Here is a 17,040-nt window from a genome sequence, read left to right on the forward strand (position 1 = left end):
TTTGCTTTATCTTGCCCAGGTTGCAGTTGTAAATGAGAACTTATTCTCAACTGGCCTACCTGGTTAAATAAAGGTGAAATAAAAAATATAAAAATACAATTTTGGAAGATAAGTGCAGATACAGATACACTCAAGTGTAAAACTGTTCAAATTAAAGGCCTGTTTGTACAACCCATTCACATACCATTACAAACAGTAAATAATCATCTAAATGTCACTCTTCTTAGAAAAAGGACGATGACGACAACAACAATAGTCGGGATGAAAAACTAAGCAGCGAGACTTTGAATGACCTTTGATACATACTTGATGGAGCACATTTCAGTTTCATGGCTAATGATTAGTAATTGTTTTTTTTATAGGGAGATTTAAAGAATTTTACTTTACAAATATAAGTGGGAAAGCCAAACTCAAAGCCTAATGCAGAGGGTTAATGAGCAGTAGAGCACCTAAGCCAGTCACCTGGTATCGCCTGCTGAGACTCCCTGGCAATGAGGTGGAGGAGATTGTCCCTAACTACCTTTTGACCTGTCACCTTTTCAATCAGTTAAGTAAAAAACAATGTAGATTGTTCCAAAAGAAATAATTCCAAAAGATAATGTAAGGGAGAAACTGATTGCATCAGTGGCACTCATAAGATTACCAGTGTTGGGGAGTAGTTTACTACATATAGTTCAACTAGTAATTAAACTAGTTTGCAGTAGCTTGGTTTAAATCTACATCGTGTTTTCAGTAGATAATTACTTTTTTGCTAAAATAAAATATGGGTGAAGTAGGCAAGAATGTCCTTTATTTTCAGGCATCAGACCAGCCTAATTCTCCCTTGAAACATTGCTTTTGTGTTTAATAGTATAAATTACACATTGTTATTGCATTTTGTATTCGATGACATTTCCGATTTAGATATGAGAATTTCACGAAGTAGTCAAAGTAGCTTTAGTTAAGTAAACTGATTTTCTTAAAAGGTAGCTTTAGTGTAGCTTAACTTCTTCCAGTGTGTAGGAATTGGTAGCTTGGTAAACTATATTTTCAGAGTAGCTTTTCCAACACCCATATTTAGGGGTTCACAGGGAGGCTGTCAAACCTATTTTTATTCTTAGATTTTTTTTCTCTTGACTTGGTCAAATAACTCAAGTACAGATTGGTAACTTTTTTCTAATTTGGCACACAGAAACTAGAGGCCTTGAGTAACTTGGTAAAAACAAAATGGCACGATTTGCCTATAGGTAGGTATCACTAGCAGACCAAGCTAGTTTCTCGAAGCTCCGCTACAGCTAGCTTCACAGTTGGGTGCACAGTTCGCATATGCCGGTGTAGGTTGTGCGTAGAACCGGCTTTATATGAGATTTTGTTTTGGCAAATTCTACACTGTGCTCTAACATAGTCTACATTATTCAAATGCATCCACATGCTACTGTGCTTCCGACTCATTTTCCAGCTGTTGTTTTCACAGCCGTCCTTCCTCTCTCTCCTCGCTGCTAAATGTGTGACTGTGAGCGAGTTGGCTCGGCCCTCCCTCACGCATCTTTGGTTCATTGGTTGACACTGTGTGTCTGATTGACAGGAACAACAGGTAAGGCTGTTACTCTGAGCAGACAGTCTGAAAGAATGTGTTGAGCATTTAGGCCTATATATTTGATTTCTTTGTTTATTCTTTGAATTTGTTAATTCTATTCATTTAAATATTTGTATTATTCATATGTTAATGTTTTAATATTTTTATAAATAGATTTGGCTCTTTTGATATGCGATCCTGCTCCCAACGTTCACCACAAGAGCTGGATCTTAGAGCCGACTCGTTCGCGAACGACCAATCACTACCACTCATGGCTGCACCCCTACACAGTCATGTAAAATCCATAGATTAGGGCCTAATTCATTTATTTCAATTGACCGATTTCTTTATATGAACTGTAACTCAGTAAAATCTTCCAAATTGTTGCATTTTGCGTTTATATTTTTGTTTAGCATAGTTCACTTACTCCCCAGCCCTGGGTGAGACTTGAAAGGAAGAAGAGAGAGGAGGTGAAAGATGATGAGACATGTCTTTACATGTCTGTGCTGCTGGATTAGTCAAGATTTCTGCTGAGTGGTTTTGTTACCACTGCTGCTCTCTTTGTTTGCTGACTCAATGTTGTACTTGTATGAAATATGTTCTGCTTCCTCAACTAATAATGCATTTCAAATTAAAGAGAATTTACAGCATACCAGCAGAAAGTATGGTGACTCACGTCCGATTTACCAGTACTACCATGGCCCCATACACGAAAAACAAAAGCAGGATCCTTCCTTTATGTCTGTATTTATTTATACTTTTTAGTATAAAGATGAAAATAATGGTTTTATTCTTGACAATCTACCTGGCTGTAGACCCGTTGCTCTGCAAATTGCTGAGCCTTCATTTTTCATCTTGTTTGTTTACACACACACACACACACACACACACACACACACACACACACACACACACACACACACACACACACACACACACACACACACACACACACACACACACACACACACACACACACACACACACACACACACACACACACACGTAAATCTTTATTGCCTATTACTAAAACAAACCTTGTAGACCAGAGTATTGTATCCTGGTTCTATCCATGCTGTTATATCCAATTGAAATTACTTATGACAAACGCATTGCAATTTATCTATACATCGTAACACAAAGAAAAGTAATCAAATTGTATTATTTTGCTGAATGTTGTTTTTTCCTTTATTTGGTACGGATTCAAGTTGCTTTTTAGTTGTCTTGGGTCTAATAAAAGGATGCGGGTTGTGGAAAGTTATTGCTTTAATAGCTAACTAAAGACAGCAGGCGTAAGTTGTTTCGCAAACACACCCCTCTAGCTGTTGTGCGTCGCTATTGGCTGGTGGGAGTGCCCACCTCTGGCAGAGCAAAGTCAGAAGTTTGCTCACGGAACTGCCTGGCTTTGTGTGGTGAGCGAGACTGGGGAAGACAGAGCCTCCGTATACCACTCTCGAAAAACGGCTTCGTGATATAACAACTCTTCGGTCTCCCCAACCCACCACTACCACATCTGCAAGAGAGTGACATAGGCCTACAGTTATTTAAAGTACCGTTTCTACGACGGTTACAGTGGCGGCCAGCATGAGCTTCAGTGCGGACTCCACCTCCCCCAACCCATTTCACATGTGTAACATCTGTCAAAAGGTGATAAGGAAAAAGGTATGGTGTTTTCAGATTGATTTCTCCAAATGTTATTTTTACTAGTCGACCAATAGCATGTTTTATCAAGGTGATTAGTCATTCCTTCCAATTTAGATAAAATATAATTGCACCCTATTAAGTTTTCAATTAGATCCTAGTACAGTAAGTCGCCTATAGACTCTAGTAGGCTTTGATTAGATCTACTGATTCAGACAGCAGACATGCACATATCTTTTCATGGGTCTAATCCTTCCCTTGCTGATATGTTTGTATTAAATTCTGTATTTCAACATCATCTATATATTTGCTTCAGGACCTGAATTGCTTTAGATTTAGGCCTATTGTAAATCATCTCAAATCTAATAATTTAGTCATTAGTCATGGGCTTTTATGCAGTTCATGAACAACATGAAAGTTAATGATAATTTGATGACAATCAGGCTGTTTTTCCATTCAAACATATCAGACAACAATCTGCAAAAATTGTCCCCTTTGCATTGATTTAATTCCCAGTATGGTCATCAATCAGTATGATAGCAATAGAGTTGGGGGGGAATTGATAAGAGTCTAACTCACTCACTGCATGTAAATGGTAAACTCATTAGAAATGTATCTGCATTTTGCATACAGATGGCACATATCCATTACACAATTAATGTACTCAAAAACATTTAGCAGAACAAATAGAGACTGCCTTTGATATTAGTTTAGCATGGTGATCATATTTCCACTGCATCACTTCCATTTTCTCTGCAGATTCCCTGTGAAGTACCATTTGTATTTACATTTTGTGGTAATATTTGTATAGGCATGTGAGTGTATAGATTGACTATACCATGAACCTATATGCTAAAATGATTGTAATCTGTCATCGAATACTTAAAAAAAATGTTATTATTGACTTCAAGTGTAATATTCATTTCAAGTACATTTCTAAAAATGTTTTGGTATATTTCTAGTTAATCCCTACTTTTATCTAAATCCACCTCTTAATTCCTACTTCTTTCTAAATCTCTACTTCGGTCTAAACAACATTCTGGTGAAGAACTTCAAAAGCAGCTCTCAGTCAATGAATGCATCAATACTCTGTCCTATCCCTGTTGCCACAGTTATCTGTTAACAACAAAACATGAGGACATACAGATTTACAATGCCTAGAGACAGCTTTGTCTGTATGCACACCAGAGTCAGCCCTTTCATGACAAACATCACTGACAGAAAAAAACACTTTCATGTCTGCCTCCTACATTTACCAATAGATACTGGTAAATACTCTATGCCTCAATCAGATATACATATACTGGTAAAGGCAGAAACTATATATATTTTATTTTGTAGGTTAAAACCCGAAAGGTTTCATAGAGGTTGTTCTCAACAGACCCTATTGGTTGGAAATTAGAGTTTACTGAAAGAGAGGGAGAGAGAGAGAGAGAGAGAGAACTGTCACTTGGCATTTTACTTAATTTATCTTTAATTATGATGTAAGATTCTTGTTTTTGATTACTTTATTACTTATTTAACAAATACTTATCCCACAATTACAACTGTCTATTAGTTTTTTGTGTGATGGAGACAGACGGGTCAAGGCTCTTTTTAGATCTGCACAGGCCAGGATATATAGGAGCACTTGAGCCACATCTCTCTGTATCATCTCAGGTAGTTGCATCAGCCACGCTGCCCCAGCAACAGACACGCATCACACACAAAGGGCCAGAGGGCAGAGAGAATAGGAGAATAGAGGGGGATAGGGAGAAAGAGGGAGGGATTGCTACCAGGTTGCACCTGTCTGCAGCACAGGGCAGGTCTGTCTGTCTGTGTGTGTCACCGGTGGCAGTGGGAGACACAGGGCTTCAACCCAATTAGCTAAATTCACGGGAAATTGCCTGTCTGTTGACAGAAGGCACATTCAAAGGTCTGTTATGTAATAAGACATATGCCACTGGAACAGAGAGGGGTCTCTCTGACTCTTTCTCCTCCACCCCCATATGTATTGAGCCTACACTGTCGTTAGCTTGTGTGACATCATTTTACAGTTCTTGTTTACAATGTCCTTCATAAATATTATACCCTTCATGTACATTTTTTCAAAATTGTATATATTTTTTCTCTATCGGTATATTGGACTTTAGCTATATTATTTGCTGTAATATTATATCTGCCTTTTCTGGAGGATGAAATTGTAGCCAACTCTGTATGACTACATTTAAACAGGAGGATACTTTAAACAGGCATCCATTGTCAATCCACCAAAAATGTAAGGTTTTAATCTGAAAAAAGGTAAAGATAGGATGGGCCTCTCTTAGTAGCTTGCTAGAAATCCTATTTGGATTTACAGTAGATACAATGGAGGCTTTAAGAGAGGTTTAATGTCTTAATATTTAATCATTTTAATGCTCATGTTCGTTATATTAATATGCTCGTTTAACTTTATCTGGTTTGCCATTCCAAATAAATTGGAGAAAAAAAGTCTTGCATTGTTTGAAAAAAGGATTCTCCGAGAGTCAGTAGAACATGCCTAAATATGTCAACTGTGATTTCACGAGAGAAACTGGTACATTTTCCAGTTACCAAACAATTGATTCACATTCAAAATCCTATGTTCCCTAAACCTAATCCCTAAATCTAAAATAGCCTTTCTTCTTGTGGGGTTAGGGTTAGTCATGTCCCCAATTTTCTTGTTTTACTATCTTTCTGAACAAAAATATAAAATGCAACATGCAACAATTTCAAAGATTTTACTGCGTTACAGTTCATATAAGGAAATCAGTCAATTTAAATAAATTCATTAGGCCCTAATCTATGGAATTCACATGACAGGGAATACAAATATCCATCTCTTGTTCACAGATACCGTTTTTTTTTTTACGTTAGGGGGCCTCCCGAACGGCGCAGTGGTCTAAGGCACTGCATCGCAGTGCTAGCTGTGCCAAATGAGATCCTGGTTCGAGTCCAGGCCCTGTGCCAGCCAACCGTGACCGGTAGACCCATGGGGAGGCGCATAATTGGCCCAGCGTTGTTCTTGTCCCATCACGCACTAGCGACTCCTGTGTTTCCTCCGACACATTGGTGCGGCTTCCAGGTTAAGCGGGCATTGAGTCAAGAAGCAAGAAGCTGGGTTGTGTTTCAGAGGACGCACGGCTCTCGACCTTCACCGCTCTCTCGTGTCCGTATGGGAGTTGCAGCGGGAGTTACCAATTGGATACCACAAAATTGTAGAGAAAAAATAAATAAAATGTATAAAATAAATATATATATAAGTTAGCGTCGTGGATCAGAAAATCCATCAGTATCTCGTGTGACCACCATTTCAGGCCTGTGGAATGCTGTCTCACTCCTCTTCAATGGCTGTGAGAAGTTGCTGGATATTGGCGCAAACTGGAACATGCAATCCAGAGAATCCCAAACATGCTCAATGGGTGACATGTCTCTTGATCATGTAGAACTGGGACATTTTCAGTTTCTAGGAATTGTGTGTAAAATAGCCTTCTCCAGTGTACGTACCAGTGACCATCGAAGGTGAACATTTGCTCACTGAAGTCGGTTACGACGTCAAGCTCTTGTCAGGTCAAGACCCTGGTGAGAAGGGTGAGCACACAGATGAGCTTCCCTAAGATGGTTTCTGACAGTTTGTGCAGAAATTCTTCGGTTGTGCAAACCTAGAGTTTCATCAGCTGTCGGTGGCTGGTCTCAGACGATCCCGCAGGTGAAGAAGCGAGATGTGGAAGTCCTCGGCTGGTGTGGTTACACGTGGGGTCTGCAGTTGTGGGGCTAGTTGGACGTGTGTACGAAACTAATTTTTCTGCAGTTGTGGGGCTAGTGTACGAAACAAACATTTGAGAGAAATACACTTTTTGTGCATATGGACAATTTCTGGGATCTTTTATTTCAGCTCATGAAACATGGCACCAACACTTTACATGTTGCGTTTCTATTTTTGTTCAGTGTAGTATTTAAAAGTATTTTTACTTACTTACTTTACATCACTGCCTCTGGGAAGAGATCCCTTTAACCTCCCTCTCTCCTCAGAGCTCTCAGTACATTAAGTTCAACAGGTGAGACATACACAACCTAACATAAATCTACACTTTAACATGCCAGACTCACGCACGCACGCACGCACACACACACACACACACACACGACAATGTGAACTATAAAGCTGCCGTTCTTTCCTCTGCCCAGGACTTGATCCCAATGTTCCATGGCTAATGTGTGTGCACACAGGCTGTTTGCTCATCTCAAAAGGTTACAAGAGGAGGGGGTTACTTTACCTCTGAGCAAATGGATTGATGCACAAAGGCCTGGCTGTTACATTTTAGTCACTTAGCAGACATTCTTATCCAGAGCGACTTACAGGAGCAATTATGGTTGGATGCCTTGTTCAAGGGCACATCGTTAGATCTTTCACCTAGTCGGCTCAGCGATTTGAGACAGTGTACTTTCGGTTACTGGCTCAATGCTCTTACCCGCTGGATTTGTCTGCTGCGCATTAGATATCAAACCTCACTTCTATACAGTGCATTCGGAAAGTATTCAGACCACTTCCTTTTTTTCCACATTTTGTTACATTACAGCCTAATTCTAAAATTGCTTAAATTAAATGTTTTTCTCAGCAATCTACATGCAATACCCCATAATGACAAAGCGAAAACAGGTTAGACATTTTTTCACATTAACAAAATAACAATAAATACCTTATTTACATAAGCATTCAGATACTTTGATATGAGACTTGAAATTGAGCTCCGGTGCATCCTGTTTCCATTGATCATCCTTGATGTTTCTCCAACTTGATTGGATTCCACCTGTGGTCATTTCTATTGATTGGACATGATTTGGAATATATAAGGTCCCACAGTTGACAGTGCATGTCAGAGCAAAAATCAAGCCATGAGGTCGAAGGAATTGTCCTAGCTCAGAAACTGGATTGTGTCGAGGCACAGATCTGGGGAAGAGTACCAAAACATTTCTGCAGCATTGAAGGTCCCCAAGAAAACAGTGGCCTCCATCATTCTTAAATAGAAGTTTGGAACCATCAAGACTCTTCCTGGAGCCAAAACTGAGCAATTGGGGAAGAAGGGCCTTGGTCAGGGATGTGACCAAGAACCTGATGGTCACTCTGACAGCGCTCCAGAGTTCCTCTGTGGAGATGGTTGTCCTTCTGGAAGGTTCTCCCATCTCTGCAGCACTCCACCAATCAGGCATTTATGATAGAATGGCCAGACAAAAGGCACATGATGGCCTGTTTGGAGTTTGCCAAAAAGCACCTAAAGGACTCTCAGACCACGAGAAACAAGATTCTCTCGTCTGATGAAACCAAGATTGAAGTCTTTGGCGTCACGTCTGGAGGAAACCTGGCACCATCCCTACAGTGAAGCATGGTGCTGGCAGCATCATGCTGTGGGGATGTTTTTCATTCAGCGGCAGGAACTGGGAGACTAGTGAGGATCGAGGGGAAAAAAGTACAGAGAGATCCTTGATGGCAACCTGCTCCAGAGCACTCAGGACATCAGATTGGGGCGAAAGTTCACCTTCCAACAGGACAATGACCCTAAGCACACAGCTAAGACAGCGCGGTAGTGGCTTTGGGACAAGTCTCAATGTCCTTGAGTGGCCCAGCCAGAGCCCGGATTTGAACTCAATCGAACATCTCTGGAGAGACCTGACAATAGCTGTGCAGAGACACTCCCCAGCCAACCTGACAGAGCTTGAGAGGATCTGCAGAGAAGAATGTGAGAAAATCCCCAAATACAGGTATGCCAAGCTTGTAGCATCCTATCCAAGAAGACTTGAGGCTGTAATCACTGCCAAAGGTGCTTCAACAAAGTACTGAATAAAGGGCCTGAATACTTATGTCAATGCAATATTTCAGTTTTGTTATTTTGAACATTTCTAACAAATGTTTTCTTTGTCATTATGGGGTATTGTGTGTAGATTGAGGGGGAAAAACAATTTAATCAATTTTAGAATAAGGCTAATGTAACAATGTGGAAAAAGTCAAGGGGTCTGAATACTTTCCCGACGGCACCGTACATGCCCTCTTTTTCACTTAATGTAAAAAAAAAAATTCTGTGCTTCCCGAACATGGCTTAGTTCATTTAAGTGGTGCTTAAAGTGGGGTTGTACATCTAAGTTCCTTGTGTACTATGGTTCCTTAGCTAACCCAGTTTCCTTATCTAACGCTCTTGTCTCGTCTCAGGATAAAGGAGTCAGAGTGCCGCGACCCTTCTCCAGTGGACCCAGTGCCTTCATTCCAAAGGAAGAGGTGAGAAAATGCTTTTGTTCTGTCTTGAAGCTATACTTCCCCCTGTCCTGCTTACACTCATTTTCTGTCACTTTTGTTTAATCTCTAACTTTTTCCCCTTTTGTCTTTCTTTCCACCTTTATCTTCTTCTAGCCTCGAATTTAGGTGTAAACCATATTTTAGATTACAGCAGCAGCATTTTTACTGTAACACGATTTCAATACACACTGCCTAACTGAAACCTCTCTCTTCCCTGTCCTGCCGGACCCCTTCCCCCTATCCCTCCCTCCTGGTTCCAGATTGTGGAGGCGTCCCAAGTGGACCCCCTCACAGAGCAGCTCCTAGCCGAGGCCTACTCTCCGTCAGGCCATGTGGACCACCTGACCCAGGTGATGGGACTGCACCCCCACTACCTGGAGTCCTTCCTGCACAGCCAGTTCTACCTGCTGAGGATGGACGGCCCCTTGCCTCTCCACTGCCGACACTTCATCGCCATCATGGTAAACACTGGAGTAGGATGAACAAGAGATTATCATTGGGTGTGTCTAAAATTGCACCATAGTTCCCTATATAGAGCACTACTTTTGACCAGAGCCCTGTTAACTCGTCAAAAGAAGTGTAGTATATATAGTGTGCCATTTTTCCCTGCAATGGTTGAGGTTAGGATATAGGTAAGGTAAGCTGATCCTACAGGCAACTTCTACCTGAAGCTGCATGATACAGGATAGGTCAACGGTCAAGCTAAGCCGAGGGGGATGTCTCCTGCATAGACACGTCCTCTCTTAGGTAGGTCTCCTGAGCAGGGAGGGAGAATCTAACACACTTCTACTGATTTATATCATCTCCATATTCACCCATTTCCCTAACAACCAATAGCTGTCCCAACGTGATGGATTATATTTTTCTTTATGGTGTTTAAACTTCCGTCTCAGTGCTGAGATTCCCCGGAGGGAGGGAGAGAGAGGGAGAGGTGTGCGCGCGCGCCTAGGCATACTGGCCACTCAACACCTCCATACTGGCCACTCAACACCTCCATACTGGCCACTCAACACCTCCATACTGGCCACTCAACACCTCCATACTGGCCACTCAACACCTCCATACTGGCCACTCAACACCTCCGTCTGTGGAGCTTTGTTATGCAGCCATCTCAGAGGGTCCTCCCAGCACACCTCAAACTCACCCAGTTCCTGATGTGGCCCACAACTAGGCCAAAGTCTGCCCCCTCACTCTTAACGACACAGCATGTTATGTCAGGAGGAACAGCTGAATGCAATGCGTTGTCAAATACACAGTTTAATGTGCAGTTTAAAATAAGTCATGCTTAGAAGTGACAGTATACAACATGCATATAAAATATTCATTTAGTATAGATCGTGCATATACAGGCAAAATGTATGCTTTATATTAGTCTGCCAAGCCAGCTACATGGTGAATGCAAACTAAAACAGGACTGTTAAATACAGTACTACCCAGAATATGTATTTTATTTTTATTTCACCTTTATTTAACCAGGTAGGCTAGTTGAGAGCAAGTTCTCATTTACAACTGCGACCTGGCCAAGATAAAGCAAAGCAGTTTGACACATACAACAGAGTTACACATGGAATAAACAAACATACAGTAGGAAAAGTCTAAATATAGTGTGTGCAAATGAGGTAAGATAAGAGGGGAGGTAAGGCAATTACTAGGCCATGGTGGTGAAGCAATTACAATATACCAATTAAGCACTGGAGTGATAGATGTGCAGAAGATGAATGTGCAAGTAGAGATACTGGGGTGCAAAGGAGCAAGATAAATAAATAAATACAGTATGGGGATGTGGTAGTTGGATGGGCTATTTACAGATGGGCTATGTACAGGTGCAGTGATCTGTGAGCTGCTCTGACAGCTGGTGCTTAAAGCTAGTGAGGGAGATATGAGTCTCCAGCTTCAGTGATTTTTTTTTTTGCAATTCGTTCCAGTCATTGGCAGCAGAGAACTGGAAGGAAAGGCGGCCAAAGGAGGAATTGGCTTTGGGGGTGACCAGTGAGATATACCTGCTGGAGCGTGTGCTACGGGTGGGTGTTGTTATGGTGACCAGTGAGCCGAGATAAGGCGGAGCTTTACCTAGAAGAGACTTGTAGATGACCTGGAGCCAGTGGGTTTGGCGACGAGTACGAAGCGAGGGCCAGCCAACGAGAGCGTACAGGTCGCAGTGGTGGGTAGTATATGGGGCTTTGGGGACAAAACGGATGGCACTGTGATAGACTGCATCCAATTTGTTGAGTAGAGTGTTGGAGGCTATTTTGTAAATGACATCGCTGAAGTCGAGGATCGGTAGGATGGTCAGTTTTACGAGGGTATGTTTGGCAGCACGAGTGAAGGATGCTTTGTTGCGAAATAGGAAGCCAAATCTAGATTTAATTTTAGATTGGAGATGCTTAATGTGAGTCTGGAAGGAGAGTTTACAGTCTAGCCAGACACCTATAGTATATAGAACAAGAATATAAATAGTTTAGACAGTAGAAAACAACAAAGCATATGCAGTAAAGGAAGAGTTTTCCCAGTAGGCTATAAATATAGATAAGAAAGCCTCCCCTCTTTCTTTCTCCAGGCTGCAGCGCGTCACCAGTGTTCCTTCCTGGTGTCTCTGCATGTGCGTGAGTTCTACAGGATGGGGGTGTGTCTGGACTGGCTGAAGGGCCTGCAGTACGTCCCTCAGAGACTGAGGAACCTCAACGAGATCAACAAGCTCCTAGCACACAGACCATGGCTCATCACCAAGGAGCACATTCAGGTTAGAACACAGACATACATAAAACATACACATATTCAAGTACATTATCCACATATGCACATACTGTATCTATTCAAAAACACGACTTTTATCCACATACGCACACAAAGTAACTCACACCAAACCCCTTTCTTCCCCTCTACTTTAGAACTTGGTGAAGACAGGGGAGCACAGTTGGTCTTTGGCAGAGCTGGTCCATGCTGTGGTCATATTGGCCCATTTCCATGCACTGGCCAGCTTTGTGTTTGGCAGTGGCATCAACCCCCAGGTTGACACACAAAACACCAACGGCTTCCAGGCCGTCTACATCAGCAACTACTGTACATGTGACCTGGCCAGCGACCATCACCTGGACCGAGATCTCAGCAGTAGCAGCCCTGAGGTGAGATTTAACTATGTGTGTTTGGAGGGATTGTGTTGGAAATGTATGTGTAACTCTATTGTCATAATAATAGAGTTTTGCTTTGTTGTGTGTGTTTCAGACCACAGACTCGGTCAGTGAGTTGGAGGCGCTGATGGACAGAATGAAGAGGCTGCAGGAGGAGAGAGAGGAGGATGAGGCTTCGCAGGAGGAGATGGCCACACGCTTCGAGAAGGAGAAGAAAGAGAGCCTATTGGTGGGCTCTGGAGGTACTGCAACCACACCTGTTCCTGTTGTCTCTCTCTCACTGAGTAAAAGGATTATGTGATTACTGATTATGATCCATCTCCATTGTGACTGCAGATTTGGAGGATGAGGTGATGCCCACATCCAAAGTGTCTCAGTTTGTGGAAGATGCCACCTTCGGGTACCAGGACTTTGCTCGACGCGGGGAAGACCATCCACCAACTTTTAGAGCACAGGTGGGTGATAATGGAAAATCTTAATTCCACTGTCATGCCTGAACAACTTCACTCGCTTTCTCTCTGTCTCTCTCTGTCTGTAGGACTACTCGTGGGAGGACCATGGTTTCTCTCTGGTCAACAGGCTTTATTCAGACATCGGGCTGCTGCTGGATGACAAGTTCCGGACAGCGTGTGACCTGACCTACTACAACATGGCCAGTCACGAGGACGTGGACACCACCATGCTCCGACGTGCACTCTTCAACTACGTGCACTGCATGTATGGCATCAGGTAAGGCATCAGTGCCCATTCTGTCACATACATTTCTCATTCACTATCAAGTGTGGATACTTAGTATTAATCAAGTTAGTGTGATAATGATCATATTTACATGAGTGAGTAAGTGTTTATTGAAGCCCTGAAGTAGTCCATAGCAGACCGTAAAGTGATGCTCCAGGCTTGATGTCCTGTCTGCAGATATGATGACTATGATTATGGGGAGGTGAATCAGCTATTGGAACGCAGTCTGAAGGTCTATATAAAGACCGTAACATGTTATCCAGAGAGGACCACTCGTCGCATGTATGACAGCTACTGGAGGCAGTTCCGCCACTCCGAGAAGGTTAGAAAACTGCAGATGCTCGTATTTGTGAGAGTGTATAATCGTATGGTGTTTATGTACATGTGTATCATTTGAAAAACAACGTTTTGCTTTTCTTTACACTGTCAACAGCCACAAAAATGATCTTGTGAATCCTGATATGTCTTTGTAACTAGGCCAGAGTTCAGTGGCAGGATTGGTCATGCTGTTAGATTGTGATTCTGCAGGAGGCTTTGGCTCATGAGTACACTAGGACTATTGAGCAGAGCTGGAGGAAATTAAGCTCTTGGCTGCAGGAACATGCTGTTATTGTGTTTTGGTTGTTCTGCAGAGAGGCCCCCTGTTGGAATCTGACTGGGCTGAAAGAGATGAATGACGAGCTTGAGTTATTATTAGAACCAGCAGCGTGGAAGTGGGTCATTGTCTTGTTTTTAATGCTCCGGTCAAGACAACCTGGAACAAATGTCTCATCCCTGACGTAATGAGGACAGTAGCATTCACTTTAGTTAGTAATTATGTCTGTACAAGCATCTTTTCCTTCAGACCCCATTAAAACGTTTCTCAACAGAATCTCACTTGGTTTACATATCCGACTCAGTGAGATGTCTTTTGTCTCTTACAGCCTTGTGTTACATTCTGCAAATGCATATCCATTTTACAGCTCAATGGCTGTCCATACTGCAGTCCATACCATTCCAGTTATATAAAGTAACTGCACTGTGTTATAGTATGTATGGTATGCTAATCCTCTGGCCACCATGCCCCTTCCAGGTCCATGTGAACCTACTCCTAATGGAGGCAAGGATGCAGGCAGAACTGCTATATGCCCTGCGCGCCATCACACGCTACATGACCTGACCAACCACAGCGGGCCATCTGTCTCCACCTGACCAATAGAAACCCCAGCCCACGTCCCCCCCAACACCGCTACTGGCCTTCCCCCTCTCCACAGCTCCAGGAATGCGGCCTCTGGGAACCAGGAAACTGTCTCACTACCAGTCACATGTCACTGGCCTCTTACTGTATGGTTGGATGGGGACTTTTACCTATTTTCTTTTAGCTTAATGAGGAAGTATATGAAAATGAAGGAAATCCTACTGTGAGTGTGTAAAAATTGTGAAAACGGGTGCACGTTCTCATCCTTTTTTGCCAAAATGATATTGCCAGTTTGGCTTTAGTGACATAGTGAAGGGGTTGGAGTCCATGACTAACTTTAAAAAATGTATATTTATCCAAGCAACCTCAAAGTACTGCACTGTGCTCTAAGGAAATACTGAATAGCCGGAAACGGTGTTTCACAACGTAGAATATACCTCTGAATGTAATGCCTTGATTTGGTACAGTCCCACCAATATCAGGTGTAAGATTAAAATATTATCTGATTGAGAGAGCAAGCCCTTTTGTGGCACTATTTTAAAAAGTGCAATATTTCTACATAATTTGCCATTTAAAAAAGGTAGACTTAGCTAAATGACGTTGCCATGAGCAGCACCGCAGATATTGAGATGAGTGAGATGCAAGACTTCACCCTAACAGTCACACACAGTATCTTCGCATGGGTATGAGTTCGCTTCACACTTACAGCGTGGTAGCCAGGATACCAAAACAGAAGTTGAACCTCTCGCTTCATCACTCTTAGTTGCTGCAGAAATTGACCCACTATGCTGTTTACTTTTATGCATCTGTCATATCGCTGAGTTTACCTTTGACAGAATAATTTTGCTTTTCAGTATATTTATACCTTTGTCAATAAATCTGTCAAATTAAAATATTTCTAGAGAACTATTTATCTGCAATGTTTGTCCTAATACAGAATATAAATCACAGCAGGTAGCGCACAAGATTTTGTGGCAACATTATCAGCAATTTTAGGACTTCTCTCATCCTGTTCTGTGCCAAATGTTTCTCACTGGGTCTGTAAGACATTAAGATGACATACTTGTCTATTTCGACCAAAGATGCAGTGTACAGATGTTAGATCCATGAGACATTTTCAAAACATTTTTATATTCCATTAGGAAGTACATTTTTAGAACTGCAATAAGCTATGTAATGCTGGGAATGTGCTCTGTTTTGATTTATAATTACTGAAGTATCACCACATGAGTGTGTTCCTAATCCTAAAATCTGCACTGTTAACTTTGTATCACCAGCATTTATTTGATGCTTATTTCTTCACCAGTGTAGGGTTGAAAAAAATCAGTGTTTTTGTGAATGATTGCTCTTTGCACATCTGTATCTGCAAATGTAGAAACTGCTGATGGCAGTGTTAATCATTTTTGCAGATATTTACTGTAGGAAAAAAAACTCCCAGTTGGAAATATGCAAGAAATGTCAGTATTTCCTTAAATCCCCTCCGTCTCAAATCTTTCTTGCATTTAATTTCTCAGATGTGAAATGTGTCATATTTTACCCCCCCCCCCCCATGTATAGGTTTAGTTACAATGTTTAATCAATGCTTCTGAACTCAGATGACATTCACCAAAGTACTGTTTACTTTTTGCCAACATACCTTTTAAAGGGATATTTTATTCATTAGTACACATAATCATGATGCTGTATTAACAGTGGACTAAAGAAAAAAATACCCAAATAGTTTGAGTGCATTTTCATATTTTATTTGAATAAACATAGTGTTAACAATACCAATTAGGCTCTGCATCATCAGAATTATAACTGATGGAAGCTGAGTTGTCCAAACTTTACAAAATGATAATCTACTGGTCAGAGTTAAAGCTGCACTTCTCTCTTTCCCAGATTGTGCTTCAGGATTGTTGTAATAGTTTTGGGAGGTCGTGCCTTCATCAAAGCCCCCCCCCCACCAAAAAAAGCTAAAAGGACAACAGTGCAACTGAAACTGTACCTCGCCTGTAAGGACATTTTCAAAACAATAAAGAAGTTACAAATACATTGTGTTCTGTTTATTTGATATATCAACATGCATACTGGTAACTTGATGTATGATACTGGTATATGTGTATCTGTAGCATCAGTCAACATTTTAATAACTCATTCTAGATAGAAAAACTGTGGCATGAAGATTAGGCTATTTAGAAAAATGTCTCCCACAAATACACATACTGTAAAATCGGGTTTCAAAATTGCTGTTCGACCTCAGAGGTTCAACTGGTTAGCTAGACATGATAATGCCACAGAACAATGAGCCAGATATTTCCTTGGATGTATAAGTGTGAAGCACCTGCTTGGCGTTTCCACTCACTGCCAAACATGGTAAAGAGAGGAAGCTCAGTGACCGGCAGATGGAGAAGTTGGATTTTGGCCAACATTACGCAGATTTTCTCATGAATTAAATGTTTGATCTCAATACTGTTTTCTGTTCCCAAAACTAGAATATGTTACGAACAGAGTGGACTAAGTCATGTAAGATTTT

At 41.5% G+C, this 17,040-nt stretch overlaps 1 protein-coding gene across 2 annotated transcripts; it reads left to right on the plus strand.

Moving 5' to 3' along the window:
- Positions 1–2,866: 2,866 nt before the first annotated feature.
- LOC124000552 (sestrin-3-like) lies at positions 2,867–16,543 on the plus strand. Of its 2 annotated transcripts, XM_046307008.1 has the most exons (10): positions 2,869–3,217; positions 9,399–9,464; positions 9,743–9,943; positions 12,040–12,222; positions 12,371–12,604; positions 12,705–12,852; positions 12,947–13,065; positions 13,149–13,339; positions 13,526–13,670; positions 14,421–16,543. In XM_046307008.1, the coding sequence occupies exons 1-10, from the start codon at positions 3,140–3,142 to the stop codon at positions 14,505–14,507; spliced, it is 1,452 nt and encodes a 483-aa protein (XP_046162964.1). In that variant the 5' UTR covers positions 2,869–3,139; the 3' UTR covers positions 14,508–16,543. The 2 variants fall into 2 exon arrangements, with proteins under 2 accessions (XP_046162965.1, XP_046162964.1); XM_046307009.1 differs by lacking the exon at positions 13,526–13,670 and having other exon boundaries at positions 2,867–3,217.
- The last annotated feature ends 497 nt before the right edge of the window (positions 16,544–17,040 follow it).

This window comes from Oncorhynchus gorbuscha, linkage group LG16 (genome assembly GCF_021184085.1).
Source record: "Oncorhynchus gorbuscha isolate QuinsamMale2020 ecotype Even-year linkage group LG16, OgorEven_v1.0, whole genome shotgun sequence".
NCBI lineage: Eukaryota > Metazoa > Chordata > Actinopteri > Salmoniformes > Salmonidae > Oncorhynchus > Oncorhynchus gorbuscha.

Bases quoted from the DNA above. Each gene is read 5' to 3' on its own strand.
- LOC124000552 (XM_046307008.1), top strand. From the start codon at position 3,140: ATGAGCTTCAGTGCGGACTCCACCTCCCCCAACCCATTTCACATGTGT. The intron at 12,853-12,946 runs GTACTGCAACCA...TTGTGACTGCAG, and splicing joins CCTATTGGTGGGCTCTGGAG to ATTTGGAGGATGAGGTGATG. The intron at 13,340-13,525 runs GTAAGGCATCAG...TCCTGTCTGCAG, and splicing joins CACTGCATGTATGGCATCAG to ATATGATGACTATGATTATG.